This window comes from Priapulus caudatus, unplaced genomic scaffold (assembly GCF_000485595.1).
Source record: "Priapulus caudatus unplaced genomic scaffold, Priapulus_caudatus-5.0.1 Scaffold14, whole genome shotgun sequence".
Classification (NCBI taxonomy): domain Eukaryota; kingdom Metazoa; phylum Priapulida; class Priapulimorpha; order Priapulimorphida; family Priapulidae; genus Priapulus; species Priapulus caudatus.
In genome coordinates, this window is record NW_014577075.1 from 113,658 (window position 1) to 133,133 (window position 19,476).

Here is a 19,476-nt window from a genome sequence, read left to right on the forward strand (position 1 = left end):
CGCCCCCTACGTCGCGCAACGCAAACTCCCCGTCATCCGCCGGTTCCCCCTGGTGGCCCGTCGGTTCGTCGGACGCCGGCGGCAGAGGCGGCTCCAGCTTGCGCGAGATGAGCGTCGCGAGGTTCGTCTCGGAGATGCCACGAGAGGGCGCCGCCGTCACGAGGCTCGCGCGGCTGCTCGGCGCAGAGCTGAGTTGGAAGCGCGGCGTGCCGTCGCCCCGATCCGAGTCCGAGTCCGTGTGGCGCCCCCAGGCGATGGCAAAGTCCAGCTCCGAGTCGACAAAGTACATAGACGAGTTCGGCGCGCAGTAGCGCGAACTATCGGTGCCCTGGTGCATCGTCTCCGAGTCGTGCGCGGACACGGGCCGCGAGGGGGCGCCGCCGTTCACCTCGTCGCCGCTCGTGCGACGCCGGAAGTCGGCGAGGATCTGCGAGACCTTGCGCGCGACCGACGCGACCCTCGGGAGGCTCCAGGGGTCGGGGGTCGCTGGATCCGCGGCGCGGGGCGACCTCGCGCCGGCAGTGGAGCGGCGGCCGTGACGCGGATGCGGGGCGAGTGACGCTGAGTCCCTCGCCGCGGCGGACTTTCTGGGCAACGTAGGTGGCGCTGTGATACAGAGCGAGAAGCGGGATGAGTTGCAGGGAGGAGGGTATGGGTGGGTGGGGGGAATCTCATATCGCTTCACACGGCCTTTAAAACGGCGTGTTCTCGCAGCAATAAGAACATTTCGTGATGTTTGCATGATACTGCAAGTATACTCACAGTAGGTGTATGTAGGCTTTTTGTTGCGAGGTTTATCCATTATGCCACGTTATCATATGTGACCCGAGAACTTCTAGCTGTTACGTTTCAATTCGCTCTGTCCATGTGGCCCCCGATTGCGAACAATTCGTAGCCAGCCTGATTATACGTACGTGCGTATACAATATACACACCCAGGAATCACATGTGAACGAACAATGTGCAGTTTTCTCACCAGAGGGCGGCGCCATCGTCGTCTCGGCAGTGCGGCGGCAGAGGTGCAGACGACGACTCGCTGGCGCAGAGCAGAGCTGGGAGTCGTGAAGCAGCTGCTGAGGTTGACCCGTGAACGATACAGCTGTCAGGAGATGAAGGTAGACACGTACATATACACATATCTCCCTCCTCACTGCTGAGGTGGACCCGTGAACGATACAGCTGTCAGAAGATGAAGGTAGACACGTACACATACAGATATCTCCCTCCCCACTGCTGGGGTGGACCCATAAACGATACAGCTGTCAGGAGATAAAGGTAGACACGTACATATACAGATATCTCCCTCCCCACTGCTGGGGTGGACCAGTGAACGATAGAGCAGTCGGGACTCGCAAGGAAAGCCGATAACAAGAAACACGTGCTTCTCACTGTCTCTCTCTCTCTCTCTCTCTCTGTCTCTGTCTCTGTCTCTGTCTCTGTCTCTGTCTCTGTCTCTGTCTCTGTCTCTGTCTCTCTCTCTCTCTCTCTCGCTCTCTCTCTCCTCTGTCATTGCCATCAACCAATAAACATAACAAGCCACTCCAACTCCTGTAGTGTGCTCATTATTAACAGAAGTACATGAATAGATTCATCTCTAGTCAGGTTGCTATTTTTAGCCAACACCTATTGTGATTAGACAAAATCTATTATTAATCCCTAATAACTAACCCCCATGATGACTCACACATCATTCTGACGACTTCGAGCTCCTCCTCCAACATCAGGCATCCCCGCATGAAGGCCTGGCCAAGAGATGACAGCTCGGAGATGCTTAGTTCGATCAGCAGCCCATAGGGGTCGCCACCCTGCCACGCGAGCGGCGCGGCACTGTCACTTAACTGCCAACAGGTAGAAAACGTCGGTGCAAGAAACATGCATAATTAGCATAAAGGTATTCAATATATTCACTGCTATATAACAATCATATCTATATACACCTGCTGCTACATATATATACGTTTACATTTGAACTACATGTAGACTTACCTACATGTACACATATATATATATACATATACATACAAATATATATATATAAATGGCAATATATATATAAATATATAAATATGTCTGGCAAAAATGTTAATGGCTAACCATATATATATAAATGCATGTACACACACACATGTTATTACTTGTTTATGTAACCATGCAACAGAATGTGTGCACGATTAATTATTTGTACCTATTGCCATATCCACCTGTACATGTACATTATTTACATATATACATATTGTTACACACATACATACACATTATATATTCATATACATATATACATTATCACATATATATACACACTCAAACCTGTATTACTGTACAATTCATCAGGGACACCAGGGCAAGTAAGGAGGGCAACTATAGCATGTGCCCATCGGTGCCATGGTGAAATTCGACCCCTCTCCCCCAGCCCTCACCTTCAACATCTTGCCCTGCTTCGTTCCCACACTGGCTGTCACTCTATCTGCCACCAGGGGGCGCTGGCGAGCCTCCACAAGTACGAGCGTCTTGTGTCGCGACACGGGAACTCTGACGGGTAGATCACGATCCAAAAACAGCGTCCACGTGTCGATGTTAACTTGTTGCTAAGACAAAAAAGACACGTTTAAAGGGAATGTCAACTTTGCAATTTAACTATTGATTTTATCTAGGTTTTAATTTTATATTACAGATTCTATCCATATTCTACTTCGAATATTAATTTTATATAAAATTATCTAGCTTTCCTCGACATTGGTTATTAATTTCATATTAAATAATCTAGCAATTTTTTACCTCGGGTGTGAGGAGCAGCACCGACCTCGATCCCTGTCTCACCAATGTTTGCTCGGATGCACGGCCATCAACGTCTGCTCCAAGGAACGAGGATCGACTGACCGCCTGCTGCAGGGTCTGACTCCTGTAATGCAGACACATGCTAGAGCTAGGATGGGTTTTATATTATGATGCACTCTATGATCGGTTTTTACCCGCTGTAGTTTTAATGTTAAACTACTTAATGTGTAGGGTACCGTAAGATTTTAAATACTCCAGACACGGTGAATAATCGCTCATTTACTAAAAATAAAAATAAAAACTCTTCTAAACAATTTCCCTAACCATAAACCGAACTTATTCCAAGCCTTACTGTAACACTAACCCTAACCCTAACCTAATTCTAACCTAACCCTAACACCAACCACATCCTTACCCCTAACTTTAAAACTGCATTTCCTCGAAAAATTGTCATAAATGTTCGTGGACACACTACCAGTTGTTGATTGCCACATAAAAATGTTTCAAAAACGCCACGTTTAGCACAAAGAAGCCTTGTGAAGGGATGAATGTACAAATGTTGTGTCATCATTACTCCATGTAAAATCGTGGGACACTTTTGCCGATGTCAACAACGAATCACAAGGTTCAAACAAGGAAGCTTTTGTGTTGGATCCATCTGTTCAAAAAAAATTTACGCACGAAGTGCTTGCATAGAACAATGCTTTGCGTATATACATTGTGGATTTTAGGAGAAAGCAGCTGTAAGTACTAGAGCACTCGGAGAGCACAGACCTCCGCCAAGGCAGCTGAATTCTCTCAATGTGAAATTTTTTATTAATTAATTACATAATTAAGTGGAAAAATTAATTGATTGATTAATTAATTAAATAATTAATTGGATCCGAATTAGTGCGAGCGTGCAGGTGGGGGAGGACTGTGGTTGCCCCTTAGCCTGTGGTTGCGTGTTTGTAAGTCTACAGCCAGCGCACCTAGCGGAAGTGAACTGAAACGTGCATGGTAACACACAAACCCACAAACCAACACTCAAAGACACGCCGGTGAAAACATAACCTCCGCCAAGCCCCTGGCGGAGGTAACAAGAAATATTCAGCGTGAAAGGTGTGTCGACATTTATACACTACCCTAAAGCTTCAACAGTGTATCTCTATTTGACAATAGCACAAAATAATGAATTTAAAACATAAAATGGAAATAGAGTTGCAACGCTGACCTGAATACGACGCTGCCTCTTGCCAGGTGGCGCTGCACGAGCTGCAGCCACGCCATGTCGTCGCGTAGCTCGCGGCGACGTATCGCCCAGCCGAGATACAGGTAGCAGATGGTGATGAACATAGCGCTGCAGCCGCCAAGGTCACTGGGTCATCCAGGGTCACGACCTTGCTGTCATCTGCAAGTGGAGACAGAAGGGTCAAAAGAAGGGGTCTCTCTTCCACTGCGGCGATGCTGGAAAACAAGTACGGTCGGGTGTCTGCATGCATGCATTGTACTGCATTAGAAGAGAGAATTAGAAAGGAGAATTAAAATATGCTCCAAATAATATTCACCATGAATAGTTTGATACCTCAATTCGCTGCCAATAATAAATACACCAGCAATAGAGGCCACGACACATGCACACACCCAGCCAGATTTCAAAGAAAGTGCCGCTGAACACAGTACGTAGGTTATGGAATCTTGGCGCTAGCAGAAATCACGTTGGCGATATTTACCTACCACCTCGGACAAATGGCAAAGTGAAACAAAATCAAATGTGAAAAATAACGCCGAAAAATTGGCAGAGAAAATACCAAAGAGAGAAAACCTCGAGACACAAGACAAGAGGTTGCGTAAACATCATGGCGACTGCAAGTGGAGGTAAAACATTAACCACATATCTGATTAGCGACGATATATGTCAAAGATAAGTAAATGTCAGATAAAAGTTACTCAAATCAGACAAGTAAACCTAGTGCTAATGAGGCCAGTGTCACCACTCACCAGGAGTATGCAGGGCTATCAAACCTGGACTTTCAACTTCCCAGCTATTTGCTGGCACTGTTCTGGCTATCAGAACAGAAAACGCCTGCCTGATCAGCCAGATATTGGCAACAAACTTAACAGTATATTATTGATTCTAACCGAACTCAAAAGGAGAATTGGGAATCTAGACTCTACAGGCATATATTTCTACACAGCCTGAACACATCGAGAAACAAATTGACGTAAAACTCAAGGAGGTCTGTCGTCGTAGAGGAGGAGATGGAACGAGAATGTAGGAAGCTGCATTTAATCATACAAGGTCTGTACGAGGAGGAAGATGCGCAGAAGGTAGACCAGGTACAAGAGGTCAGGTCTGCAATGAAACCAGACAAAACAGCCACAGCCACCAAACATAACGAGACTTGAGGAGAAGACACGAAGAAGGATCTGACCTGTTTGAATAACAGTCAACTTGACGCCGGTTAAAAGAAAAATATGGAAAACAGTAAACTAATGAAACATAGTAAAGCGTTCAGAAAGATGCATATGTACCACGAACACACACTAAACGAGAGGGGAGCAAACGACAAACTATTAGTGGAGCATGAACAAGAACAATTACCTGAGAACAAGACGTGAGTCCGGTGAACAGAACACATATTTCTAAGGAACAGATAACTAGAAGGAAGCTCAGCTTCTCCAGGCAGTACAAGCAAGGCCACAAGACGTCGGAAACATGGAACAAATGCTATAAATACCTTAGCAAATGATACAAATGCTTTAAAAGGTGATGGGATTTTTACCATTTTCCCAAGGTTGTGTTGGTTTTGTTTTTGTACACGAATGCTGAGCAGTTGCCCAAAAGAAAACTTTCTGAGCTTTCAATCGGAGCAGAAACAGATAAACCAATGATTACAGGTGTAACAGAGGGGAAGACAAAAACTACATATGAAGCCCAGCATTCAGTTCTAATCAGATGCAAAAGGGAAGTTTTAACATATTTCCAACCAACCTGGAAAATGATACTGGAAGAAGAGTACTCCTATATGTGGGAAAGACTACCCCTGCAGTTGAGGTAAAACTGGCAACAGACTTCGAGGAGTGCTTGTTTGTAAAGGTGCGACTAAATAAGTATGACAATATGTTGTTATGGGTTAATAAAAATAATATATAGATCTACCAAAGGAACAGACCACAGACAAGAATAACAATCTCTTGCAGGACCTAATAAGTAAGAGAATTGACTGCTGAGCACTATACCTGCACACACTAACAATATTTCAAAGAATGTGCTGGTGGCCACTATACGCACACACACTAGTAGTAGTAGTAGTATGATGCTGGTGTAAACAGTTAACACATGTCACTAAAAGTTCACAAGCAGCACTGCTAAAAATAAACTACCATGCTACGCCCCCTGCCCCCTGCTTCTTCCCCACCTCTCACACAGCAACCTTCATGTTATCTATACTAGGTCATACTATACTATACTAGGTCATACTAGGCTATACTACCATACTATACTAGGTCATACTATTCATACTAGGTCAGAATACCAATGACGTTACAAAATAGGCTGGCAGCTCAACTTTTGCAGCATTATGAAAGAATTTGTAGGAAGGAAAGAATCAAGACACCCATAACACATCAACTGACTGCAGCCAGATAAACCAATTGAAGATGTACCCGAGCCACTCTGCTTTCTAAAAATTTGACCAAGTCAAATAAATGTTTTGAAAGAAAGATATTCATTGTCTAAATTTTTTTTAAATAACAATGCTAATTTTATTGCAAACAAATTTTCTTGTAACTGAAATTGAAGATGTAACAGTGTTATATGACTTTTAATCATTTATTGGCGGCTCGACTGTGCCTTTTGTAGATGACTGTGTCGAAGTGAAGCGCTACATAGTTAGCTAGATTGAGCCTAGGTTAGCTAGGTTGAGCCTAGCTCCAAGAAACGGTATTGCTAGGGTTAGAATACCGTTTCAAATTCTTGCCCATAAAAACGTGTAGTTGGCTCGGTATCCAAACATCGACACAGCTAGCGTCACATGTAATAGCTCAAACGAATCTATAAACCTCTGGCTTGTATGCGGTAACTCAATATAACATGTGCAAAACAGATGTTACACTACTTATTTATCGAGTTATGCCGTATTTTCTGAGATGAATTGGATCAAAACAACCAGACAGCCGCCATGTCCGCCATGTTCAGTGCGACTAAAATCGGCAATGGACCTGATTTTCACAGTGCGCAGGCCCAAACACAAGGCAATTTAGGCAAGTACATATCTTCGCAATGATAATTATAAAGTTGTTGTAGATTGATGTTTCCTGGTTTTCAATGTTTTAATATTTATATATATACGAGTATATGATGCTTATTTATGCTCGCGCCAACGCGAGTTGCAACGCTATGGTATGTTATGTCGTTTCGGGTTTTCCGCGTTCCGATCGAACAAGCATACACAGTGGAAACATGGTAGTTGGCGGTTGGTTGAAATTTAGGTTCGGCTCTTGAAATTTACACTGTGCACAGCAAACTGATGTATTAGTTTTAATAACAATGCCTGAATACTATAAGGTGAAAGTTATACTTAATACAAAACAAGGCAGAAATGTTTAGATGATTATTTTATTTGAGATATAAGTAATTGTTCGGCAGTTTTTGTAGAGGTACAAAATTTTCCAATGGATGGATGTCAGGCTGTATATTGACGTTAGTCACACATCCTGGTCGGGTTAGGTTGAGCCTAGTTCAAAAAATGTAACTCAACAAATCAGGATATGACAAAGTAGGATATGACAAGTATACACTGTTGGATTACATTACTTACTGTATCTAGGTCGAGCCCTGCTTCAATAAACAGTCATATATAGTGAACGACCAGCGTATTGACGTTACTCGTTAGTCTCGCAAGCCTGGTCAAGTTAGGTTGAGCCTCACCTTACCAGGCTCTACTTATGACTGTATAGTGTATAACGTCGTTTCATTTCCTTCCACGCAGCGATAAGCGATAAGTTTACTTGTGGCTAGGTTGAGCGCCATGCTGCAGACTCCTAATCCACGATACGACAACTGGTAACATACACTGATACCACAGGCACTTGAACTTGCAGCGTTTCAATAAAATATATATGCAGGGGTCGTGTGCTGTGCACGGCGACAGTTAAATATATAGCTAACGCTAACGCTAGTTATATATATATAGTTATATATGGCTATATATTTAACTGTCGCCGTGCACAGCACACGATCACCGCGTATATATTTTATTGAAACGCTTCAAGTGCCTGTGACTGATACAAGGGCCCATTCCTATTTGACAACCCCAGGTTTAAAAACCCTAACCCTAACCCTAACCAAACTCACGACATGGGTGTGTAAACGCTACTTGTACCGATACATCATACAGAAACACGGAGACGAGACGTGCAGAGAAATCAAAAGTTTGGCCTCGTTGAGGAAACGCGTCGTCAGTTCTACAACATCCACACGTATTACTAGCACACTACAACGTGCCAATTAACCCAGATATCGCCAACTAGGACTTGTTGAAGTTGTTCAACGGCAAGAAGTAAGTGCACCATTCATTGATTCAAGACATTCAAGAGTAAACAGAACCTTGAATCCTTGAACTGAGCTCCTGAACAGAACAGCTGGAAAATTACGAAGACTTTTCCAGTCGTTTTACCAACGATTTAAAGAACTCACGATCGTAGCAGAAAGCAACCGACACTCTCACAGTGATCTTCTCAACTACCAAAGTGTTATACCGTCTTCTAAACTGCTGAATACATGATAAGTGCTATTATTTCACACACGAGTTCACAACAAACGCACACAACAGTATCGTCAACACAGTTCATTCGCTTGCACTAAAGCTGGCCATTTATTCAATATTCGTCATAGAAATGTATATTAATTATTAAAAAAAGATAAATAAAAATAGTTCAATACTGTACATACAAAAAGTAATAATTTAATCCAAAACAGTTATTTTTATTACGAGCTTGGTTTAAAAAAAACAAAATATTTGGAAAAAACAAAATCTTCATCAGCTGTGAAATTATAACCATTTTATCCAATCAGAAGCCTTGTTACATATAATTCACCGCAGGTTGTCACATATTATCCAACCAAAAATCTTTTTGCGTACAAGTTATCTGCTAATAAGTTGTAGTTTACTAGTTATAGCATAGATATATCATATAGAATACAGATTATATATGATCTGTGCTGTCATGTATAGCAAAGTGCATAGGAAATGGGGTCGGGGGAGTTGTTAGACATGTTTCCTAGCATTGAAATATGCTCTGCCGATCTTATACGATTAAAAAAGATCGGCTGGCGAGAAAAAGGTGTGCAGAGCAAATTCTCATATCAGCATTTCAAGTAAGCGGAAACACTGCCATTCGCCTGCCCCTAATCTGATGTTTAGGAAAGGAACAAGACACACGTTACCTTCTCGCTTCTCACTACGTGGAAGAATAAGACGTGAAACAGCCGTCACGTGGGGCCTGGCCGGGCTAGGGGATTTATATCTGTTTTGCTCAGTTTCGATGTTTTCTCGTACCGCTCTGTTCGGTAGTTATAGGTACCCAAAGATATTGAAAATGGCTGCGCCCGATGGAAACGGCACGAGTTTACTGTCTGCGTTATACACTCGGGTCATTGCCAATACTGAGAACCCTGAAAACTATTTAAGGTAATGTTGTTGGTGAGGTGACTAGGTTTATTTACATATAAGTAAATATTACATAATCAGGTTGCTAAGAACGTCGCTTTGATAATAGTAACGCACGTCGGATCAAGGATATAGTTTGGTACCCCGCAAATCTGTTTTCGCATTTGTCCTAAACTAAGTCGGGGTGCTAAATTAGGCTTGGGCCGGTCTTAGACTAGATGTAGTAGTAGTAAGATGAAGTGTAGTGTGTGTGTGACACTTTACAGGCTATATTAGGTCCGATCTTGGACCACAACCACTTTCAAGAGCCGTTCGTTTCTATAATAAAATGATCGCAGTGGCTACGCGTCTGGAACCGGCCGCGTAGCCTCCAGGCTACGAATCCGGACAACCACTCGCACACAACGACTCGCGTACACGCATGATTGCGCAACGGGACGCTCTGCTGATTACAGAGAATATACAATATATGCATTGCTGCCGTCTATCCTTTCATCCGTCCTCTCTCGCTCTCTCTCACGCATACACACACATACACATTTCTTCTCTCTCTCTCTCTCTCTCTCTCTCTCTCTCTCTCTCTCTCTCTCTCTCTCTCTCTCTCTCTCTCTCTCACGCACACACACACACACTCTGCGATCAGCAGAGTATCCCGTTGCGCATACATGCGTGTACGTGTCACAAGATAGATCACTGTGTGAGATGGATGTTCGGACACGTAGCCATGTCGTACCCAAACTTGGAATCTGCACAATCTCGAGATTGTGCAGCGATTGTGCTGCCCAAACTGCGGATTCCCTAGTTTGGCTGACCAATCTCAAGATTGGGCAAACTGAAAACAGTCGGTGATTCAACAACCGCTCATAGCGAGTGTGTGGCGTGCATGGTGCAAACTAGGAAGAGATTTATCTCATATTTATCCAATTATTTATTATAATTATTTAATATTTATACAAAGGTGCCAAACACATTGAGGAAAGAAGGTATACAACCTTATAGTTATGATATAACATTTGAAATCCTAATACTCATATGTTTGTGCAAGCCCTGTTTACCTCTGTTTGCCCAATCTCAAGATTGGTTGCCCAAACTGCAGATGCGCTGAAATTCCAAGTTTGTGCAAGATTCCAAGTTTGGGCACAACAGCCACGGCCTAAAATGATTGATGATAAATAAACATATAATAATGCGGGGATTTGGAACTGTTTGAGAGGCTACATAATAATTTCTACGTATACATAGCTGCCCATGGGTCCGATCTATCAAATAAAGTGGGTATTGAAATTTCGACCGAAACTCGCCTCCCAACCCTAACAGTATCCTTGACAAATTACATGTAAGGCTGGTACATAATAAATTTTCAGATAAAGCAAAGCCATTGATTATTGTATTTCACTATTTATTAATAATAATATTACCACCTATCTAAGTCGTAATATTAATGTCAATTTGTTCTCTATTACCTAATAATTCCACTTAAAAATCGTTTAAATGCGCCTCACAAACATTAACACGTTATCTCCCAACACGCACGATATTTTGACAAATGGGGTGGTCAATCTCTAAGCAGTCGAAACGGAAAAAAGTTTAATGTTGATAATGTGAGTTGTGACAACATTATACGCACTGTGCACAATGCAGTTAATAGAGGTTTAAAGATTACAGCATGTATCGGAATAAGTTTCATTGTGGTTTTAAGTTTAAATTTCAATTCACAAATATATTTCAAGTGTTAATTAAGGTACATGAGTAATAGTGCAATTACTGTTGTTGAGAATATATATAATACTTCGGTTGTACATGAACCAATGCCTTTCATTTTCTTCTTGTATCACAGCTTGCAACAAGAAGCTGCAGATGAATTTAAACTGTTGACCAAGACTATATATGACTTTACAAAGTGCAACGAGGCATCTGTGAATAAAGGCACCGATGCTAGTGAAGCTCTTCCCGAGTTGATCGTAGACAATTTTGACGATGAACAAGTCTGGCAGGAGGTCGAACTTCAGAACCAGGCACGCATCAGCCGGCTGCTAAAAGATGTTGCCAGAGTGCGTGCGATACCTGGTGACCTGACCCTCGGTGTTGGTGGCAACGACAGTGAAACTCGCCCATCTGCCACTCATCTGACGTCGAGTGAGACATTAGAGCCAGATGACGATGCTGACTCGGACAGTGCATCATCTGACAATGGCAGCAAAGGTTCCAGCGTCGTGGACAAGCTTGAGCCACCGACAAAGCAGAGCAGCGGCCAAATAGAAAGCGGCTCTGATTCAGAGATCGACTTTGACTTTGATTTACTACGAGACGATTTCGAGACCTCGGAAAAGGATGCTGCGAGCGACGATGGTGAGGCAGGCGCTTCTGATCCGGGATCAGAGGAGGAAGAGGAACCAGGCCTGCGTCCCAGCAAGCGGACAGGTCGAACAATCGTCGATGATGCCTTCTTCAGTTTGGCAGAAATGGAGGAATTTCTCGAAGAGGAGGACCGAAAAGAGATGAGAAGGTCACAGGGAGGGTCGGCTTCCAAAGATGATGACGAGGACGTAGACATGTTCCAAGACATTCCATCCAGCGACGATGATGAGGAGGTTGGTACTTTCTTGCAGTTTCTTCTAATTTCATCAGATTTTTTTCTATATGACATATTAAAATCTCTATATACATGTATAGGGTTAGGCTTAGGGTTGGGGATTGTTCTGATCATTTATGCGAGCAAGGCTTTTATGTAACACTTGATGCCAATGTACTCCATCAACATTGTATTACATGCATTTGGTTGTTATTTTATCATCTTTTGAATGGAATTGATTATGCTCAAAGCTCTGAATTAAAGAGGAGATAAGATATAATTTGGAATCAGAGTTGTGAGTTTCGAGAAATGGCGTTTGAAAAATCAGCAACTTCAGCATTTTAACAATGGAGATATTAGCACTTTTCTCAATTTTCCATGATTGAACCCCTGTGTTAAGAATTAACCTAATGCGGGGATTTGGAACTGTTTGGGAGGCTACATAATAATTTCTACGTATACATAGCTGCCCATGGGTCCGATCTATCAAATAAAGTGGGTATTGAAATTTTGACCGAAACTCACCTCCCAACCCTAACAGTATCCTTAACAAATTACATGTAAGGCTGGTACATAATAAATTTTCAGATAAAGCAAAGTACTAGAGACTTCAAATATAATGACTTCTTTGCACCACCATGTGGAAGTATTGAGAGAGAAGAACAAGAAGAACTGAGAAGTCATGATGAAAGGTAGTAGTCAGCTCAAAATGCTTCAATGGGAATCCCATATATGTGCATTAATTGTGTGCAAAATATTTTCAGAACATTAAGATTGTTGGGGATACTAATGTAATTAAATATACTTGCAGTTATAAATTATACTCTTGAATCTATTATTCCCACACCAATGTCCGAGTCAATTCTGTGAGAATGCTTTTTAAAGAATGCAGCAACTTGGTAATTATAAATTTAGCTTGTGGTTGAGGTTCAAGGTACAATCTTTTTTAGTGATGGCCAAGAGCAAGAAATGAAACAAATTGAAGAGGAAGAATCAAGTGAGGGTGAATACGCGGAGGAAATCATGGGTGGAAAACGTAAAGACGAGGAGAAATCAGCATTTCAGAAACGCCAAGATAGGGTAAGCATTTACTCCTGCATAGCTTCACTTTTACCTTTACCGTGCTAGCTGTCTCAATTTGCATTGTAAGCAGTTACCTCTGCATTGCTTCACTCTTTACTTTACAATGCTTGTGGTTTCGTTTTGTACGGTAAACAGTTGCATCTGCACAACTCAACCTTAACTTTACTAGTTATTTTTGGTTTGCATGATGGGTGATAGTCGTAACAAAACATGAGACTACTGCAGGATAGCCGTCAGTATGATTCTGCACTCATTCTGTGACAGATCAATGAGAGGATAGCGAAGATGGACGAGGTCAGACTCGCAGAGAAGCCGTGGCAGCTGGCGGGTGAAGTAACAGCATCCAAGCGACCCGAGAACAGCTTGCTGCAGGAGCACGTTGAGTTTGACCAGACCGTTAAGCCAGGTACACACGAAAGCCGCGTGAATTCACAGGGTCGTCGAAACCGATTCTGGTGATCGGCAAGCGGGAACCACTTGCATTGTCCGGCCTCACTGATGAGTGAACAGTAAGCGTCGCATATTAACAGGGTTGTATATAGGCCAGGTTTGAGCCAGGTTGCTTATCAGGCACATACACAATCCGAATGAAGACTGAATGCAGGTATTTACCCCTATTTTCACAATTAGGTTGTATATTTTTCTACAACGGCCATCGTCTCTTGTCAAAACTGACAAAGGCACTCAAAATGCTACATTTTTCGCGACACAGCGCCGATCGTAACGGAGGAGGTGACAAAGTCGCTGGAGGAGCTGATCACGCAGCGCGTAAAGGACCAGGCGTGGGACGACGTCGAGCGGAGGAAGAAGGCGACGACCGATGCGCAGGAGTACAAGAAGAAGGTCATCCTTGACCAGGAGAAGAGCAAGCTCAGCCTCGGCGAGATCTATGAGCAGGAGTACATCAAGAAGACGCAGGTTCGCTACCGACGCGCGCGAAGCAGCGCGCGTTGTCGTCTTTGTTGTTGTCATTTTTGTGCCAGTATTTTTACGTTGTGTTATGTATTGCAATTTTTGTGGCACGTGTGTCTGAGTATGTGGTATTTGGTAGGCTGAGAAAGAAGAAGTGGAAGATCCAGAGCATACCGCGATCAAGAAGATGATGAATGATGTATTCAGCAAACTAGATGCTCTGTCAAACTACCAGTACAATCCGAAGGCGGTAAGGTCACTTTGTTAATTTTACTACTAACAGATAATTTTGTGATCAGTTTTAACAACATAATCTTTTAATCCAATGATAATTTTTAGTGTTTTATGCAATTTTTTGTTTTGTTTTCTTGAGTAATCGTTTTAGTTTTGCAACATTTACGTGTGAAACCTGATTGCCTTTACAGCCTACGCCTGAGATTAAAATAATATCCAACCTACCGTCGATTACAATGGAGGATGTAACACCAGCTGCAGTCAGCGATGCCACCCTGCTAGCCCCAGAAGAAATCAAGGTCAGCTGTGCTAAATCAAACCTCAAACACGATCATTCTCTGTAGGATTAAAAATTCCCAGACAAATTTGCCAATCACAACTAGTATACCCTTGTATTAATGTGATAATTTTTATATACGTCACTAGGAGGTGCCACCTGCACTCTACATATTACGTTTTTTACGTTGACTTTATGACAGGTACCATATCAGGCCATATATCACATAAAACAGATCAGCTGTTTGGCTTGAACATGAATTGGGAAAAATGGCAAAATAATATTTTACGAAAGTCTAGCTTTAAGTTATTAGCCGTGTGCATGCATTGAAATTGTTGTGCTTGATTGTCATATAACAGCAATGGAAGGTAAAATGAACTAATTTGATTCAAGTTTCTGAGTTTTATGGAATTATTGTTTATATATTATCCCGTGTTGTCACCTATTATGTGTGCAATTTCAGGAGAAATCTGGGAAAGAAGTGAAAAACTCCTCAGAGAAGACGGTAACTGATCGTAAGAGAGAACGCCGAGAGAAGAAGGCGCGTAAGCGCGCACGCCGCGTGGAGAAGGAGAAACGGGAGAAACTCGTATCAAAGCTCCAACCAGGCCTTGGCAACAAGTTCTCTAAGGATAAGGCACTCAAAGCACTAGCACAGGAGGGTGACAAGACCACCATTGTAAAGGTAATTATGTGTTTTTTATTTGTTTGAATTTGTCATGTGAATACATCTTTTCGAACATGGTAAAATGTAGAGGTTTTGACCCACTGTGATGGATAGTCACTGACAACAGTATTTGAATGGTCTTAGCCATGCATAAAGACCATGATGTTATATCTAGTGAACATCGGTTTAATTATTTTGCATCAATTAAATTTGTGTATGAACAATTTACTCTTATAGGACACAGGCAGGAGAAAACAAGTTGAATTCAAATCTTCAAAGGCATTCTTTAGTAAGCTGCAAGACGAAGTTACTTCTCATGTAATAGGTCACAAAGTGAAGAGCAAAAGTAAAGAAAAGAAGACGGTATCTGCAAGTAAATTAAAACTTTAGTACCTTTTATTTGCTGATATTTAGTAACACACCAAGTATGTTTTCCTATTAATAATATCATGAACATATGTGTAATAGTATACATGTTTATTATAAATATCAATAGAATTGCACTGGCAGACTGGTTATACAAAAAGTTAGAAATATTGTAGTAAATTAGTGGCTGAAATTAATAAAAATACTATACAAGACATTTTGTACAAAAAGGTTTTGATTTTTAATCATGATGTCATGCCTTTTATAGCTACCTTGTATGACATATTCTGGATTGAAATATGCTTTAAGTCAGGGTCATGTAGCATTTTATCCCTTTGAAACCAGTAATTGCAAATTCCAAGTGAAATGAAAAATGGTTTGCCGTAACAACGTTCAGCACTCATTCAAACGAAGTTTCTGCATAGATAAGGGGCACCAATCATACAATATCTGGGTAATGGAGAATGCTGATATATGATGTAAACACTCGCAGTGTGCGCTAATGAACTGGTTTCGCTGGCGTTTTCTGGAACTTGGCTCTACCACTGTTAGGGTTAGGGTTAGGGTTATGTAGTTTATGTGTGTCTGTTATGTAGCCCCTTCGCTGCTACAGGGTAGCGAAGGCTCAAGGCTCAAGGAGAGCGATCTGGCTCCAAGCCTGTACATAAAGATGTTGACCACCTGCAGGATTAGGAATGTACCAGCACCACATTTCTGGCCCTTTAAAGTACATGTTGATCCACGCCAGCACTTTCGCATGCATGCATCCGCTGAGTTCCGAATAAAACCATAGTTATACTACAAGTCGCAGCCTTTGATTGCTATGTAAGCCTAAGGTAATGTTTGAACAGACATGCTGGATACATGAAACTGCGTTTTCTGCCAAATTTGGCTGCGCAAGGGCTTGATTCCGCTTTAAAATGATTTAAAAATAGGAAATAATGATAGCACTTTAGTGGGCATCCTTGTATTGCTCACATACAATACATGAGAGGCAGTGTGGTCGACAGTTATGGTTGTGATTTTCAAATATTGACTTGGTCAATTTATCTGTGTGCATATCTGGCCAATAGTTTGAAAACCCAGAGTCATGACCTCTTAATAAACACCAGCAGGTCTAAATAATAAGATATGATGAAATCGACAGATCACCACTGAAATCGACACTGTATGGTGCTGCCGTCTCGCGCGTAAATTGACGACGGTGCTGCCTCTATTATAGAATTCGTTCACAATTTTACCAATAGATGTCATCTCTATTTAAATCACTTCGGTATTTTCCGGCGCGGACGGTACCTGCATCATCAAAGATTTCGTGTTTGTGGCTGAGTGCGGTTGAATGTCAACATCAGCGGCTCGGTCCGAATTTGTTGAGTTCGAGACAGTCACTGCATTAGCCTGAGCAGGAAACCAACAGAAACCGCCGATGGAACAGACGGAAAGTAGCCTGGACGGCAGCATGGTAAGGACTAGGAGTAACTGAAACTTAATTGGCAACTAGCAATTTTGGTCGCATTGTAACACATAAGCCCACTTCAAAACTTTATGACCTAACTAAAGTAACTTTGTTTCGTTGCGTATGCCCATTGTTGCTGCAATGCTGGCTTGTCGTCCCACTTTTGTACAGCTGGACATTATTTGTGCATAGCAGTTGAATTTCTACATCTGTTACGTAGCGTTTGGTACTACACCAGTTGCTACATCGGAGTGTGTACTCCAACTAGACGTTACGAGCGTGGTTACACAACGTTTAGTGTTTCAATCGTTTGCACTATTCCCACTATTACACTAAGTGACTAACACTAACGCAGAAGGGGTCGCTGTCGTATCAGGTACTACAGATGGGGGCAGCCCTATAGACCGAAGGTCCGATAGACCGAATATTGCAAAGGGTTAGGGTTAGGGTTGGGGCATATATATGCCATGGTTTATAGTGGCATCATATGATTTATAGTGGCATCGGTGGATGTGCGGCATATTCACGTTCGAATACGGCATCAGTGGATGTCTGGATGCGTAGCCTGGAGGCTAGGTGACCGATTCCGGACGTGTAGCCGGGGTGTAGCCAATGCGTATTCGAATATACCTTCGGTCTATCGGACCTTCGGTCTATCGGACCTTCGGTCTATAGGGCTATAACCCTACAGATATGTACCCGAGGTAGTTTTACGTTGTTTAGTATATTATGTTTATATTTTTATATGAGGTATGTTTAGGGTTATAGTGTTAGGGTTAGGGGTATAGGGTTAGGGCTAGGGTTAGGGTTAGGGTACACTTCTGTAGTACAAGTCTGGTACACTGTGTATACATATATGTACCTCGGGTACATATCTGTAGTACCTGATACGACAACGACCCCTTCAGCAACACTAACAGTAGTAACTCGGCCCTGGGTATAAGTTCGGAAAACTTCAGGTTAGTCACGTGTACTCATACTCATAGTCATACCAAGGCCGGATTTTTTATCATCGGGAATTAGAAGTTTCACCGTACACGTACATCATTAAAAGTAGTGAGCCTCCGTGTTGACAAAATGTATGTGCAGTCATTTGTGGCTATTTTTAAATTTGTGATATTTCTATTTTTTATGTGAGGCAATTATGGTCAACTCATGATGAAGTAACCATTTGCACTGTTAATACGATTTTTCTATTTTTGAATTCAGCGAATTGTAACTGAATTATTACTTCATTGAAAGTAATATAAATAATTCATCCTTATCCATTCACGATAAATTCACTTGTTAGTTTTCACACTGTGCAACTGCGGTGCATAATAACCACCACATGGCGCTGTTACCTTGCCTTCATGCTTCTCTATAGTACATATACAGTGTACCAGGACTTGCTTATAGATCCCAGGGACCTAGCCTGCAATGCAAGGCCACAGTAGGAGTTTGGTTATGTGACACCTCTAGTCGTATAGTTCCTTCCAATGTCAGCTCGACTGATATGATTCTGCTACATAGTACAATTTACGATGAAGGCACGAGAGTTTAGTTGTCGGGGGACAGAAGATAATGTATTATAATGACTGTACATAGTACTGGTCCGTACTAGGGTTTAATGTGAGAGCACTCGCGTGAATTTTCGTGTGGGTGTAGACAGTGCATCACAATTCTGCGCAGAATTCCCCTAGGGCGAACCGCGCTTAAACCTGCACCGGTTGTTGATTCTGAATGCGCAGTCGCTATCGCGAAATATAGCCGTTCTCAAGTGTACACTGCTCTGCCTAATTGTAACTGAAACTTACCGGACGCCCACTGTATTCACATTGACCCTGAGGTATTGTTAGATGCTGGCAGTCAACCTATACTGATGGGCATCAAGTATGACCCTTTAAGAAGCTATTGTACTTATACAGCTCTGTACTGTATAACTGGAGCATAATGTAGGATAGTCAGTGAGGCCACAATTATTGTGTATCTCTGCGTGTATCTATTACACACTGACTAGGAATATGTAACAAGGCTCGAGAGATCTATCGAGAGTATGCTGATTCGCTGAATACTGGCACAGCCCTATATGTAAGATGTCCATTTTTTTCTTGAAAGCATAGTTGTTAGGAAGAGTGTAAGAAATTAAAATATTGCAAGACGCCTTTTTTCACATGTGTTTTTTTATATATCAAATTCCATCGGGTATTATCGACACAAGTTGGTTGTTACACTTGTTATAAGGGCCAAGAAACTGGAAAGTTTAGATGAAGAAGAGATCGGTGGCTAATTAGTATTAGTGAACGTCATGTCCAGCATTTTCGCCCCTCCCCCATTACCATTGTCTTCCCCCATCACAGAGTGTTTTCACCCATCACCCATATCTTATATCTCAATCATCACCCATGTTTCCCCATCATCTACGTCTTCCCCTTCACCCATCGTCCATGTCCTCCCCTTCACCCATCGTCCATGTCCTCCCCTTCACCCATCGTCCATGTC

The 19,476-nt window shown here is 42.3% G+C and overlaps 2 protein-coding genes across 2 annotated transcripts in view; one reads left to right on the plus strand and one right to left on the minus strand.

Annotated features, from left to right (window-relative positions):
• The window catches only part of LOC106809001, an 8,726-nt gene extending 133 nt beyond the window's left edge, over positions 1–8,593 (minus strand). The window contains exons 1-7 of the mRNA XM_014811941.1: positions 8,366–8,593; positions 3,989–4,165; positions 2,776–2,899; positions 2,418–2,585; positions 1,685–1,838; positions 977–1,099; positions 11–606 (exon numbers count right to left, since the gene is read on the minus strand). Of these exons, the coding sequence (XP_014667427.1) occupies positions 11–606; positions 977–1,099; positions 1,685–1,838; positions 2,418–2,585; positions 2,776–2,899; positions 3,989–4,110 (1,287 nt within the window). The 5' untranslated portion in view covers positions 4,111–4,165; positions 8,366–8,593. The remainder of the gene's footprint in view (positions 1–10; positions 607–976; positions 1,100–1,684; positions 1,839–2,417; positions 2,586–2,775; positions 2,900–3,988; positions 4,166–8,365) is intronic.
• Positions 8,594–9,329: 736 nt separating this feature from the next.
• LOC106809099 (U3 small nucleolar ribonucleoprotein protein MPP10-like) lies at positions 9,330–15,750 on the plus strand. The gene is made up of 10 exons (XM_014812061.1): positions 9,330–9,449; positions 11,266–12,019; positions 12,589–12,692; positions 12,951–13,080; positions 13,348–13,489; positions 13,796–14,001; positions 14,135–14,245; positions 14,421–14,528; positions 14,970–15,191; positions 15,411–15,750. Exons 1-10 carry the CDS (start codon positions 9,358–9,360, stop codon positions 15,561–15,563), a joined length of 2,022 nt encoding a protein of 673 aa, XP_014667547.1. The 5' UTR covers positions 9,330–9,357; the 3' UTR covers positions 15,564–15,750.
• The last annotated feature ends 3,726 nt before the right edge of the window (positions 15,751–19,476 follow it).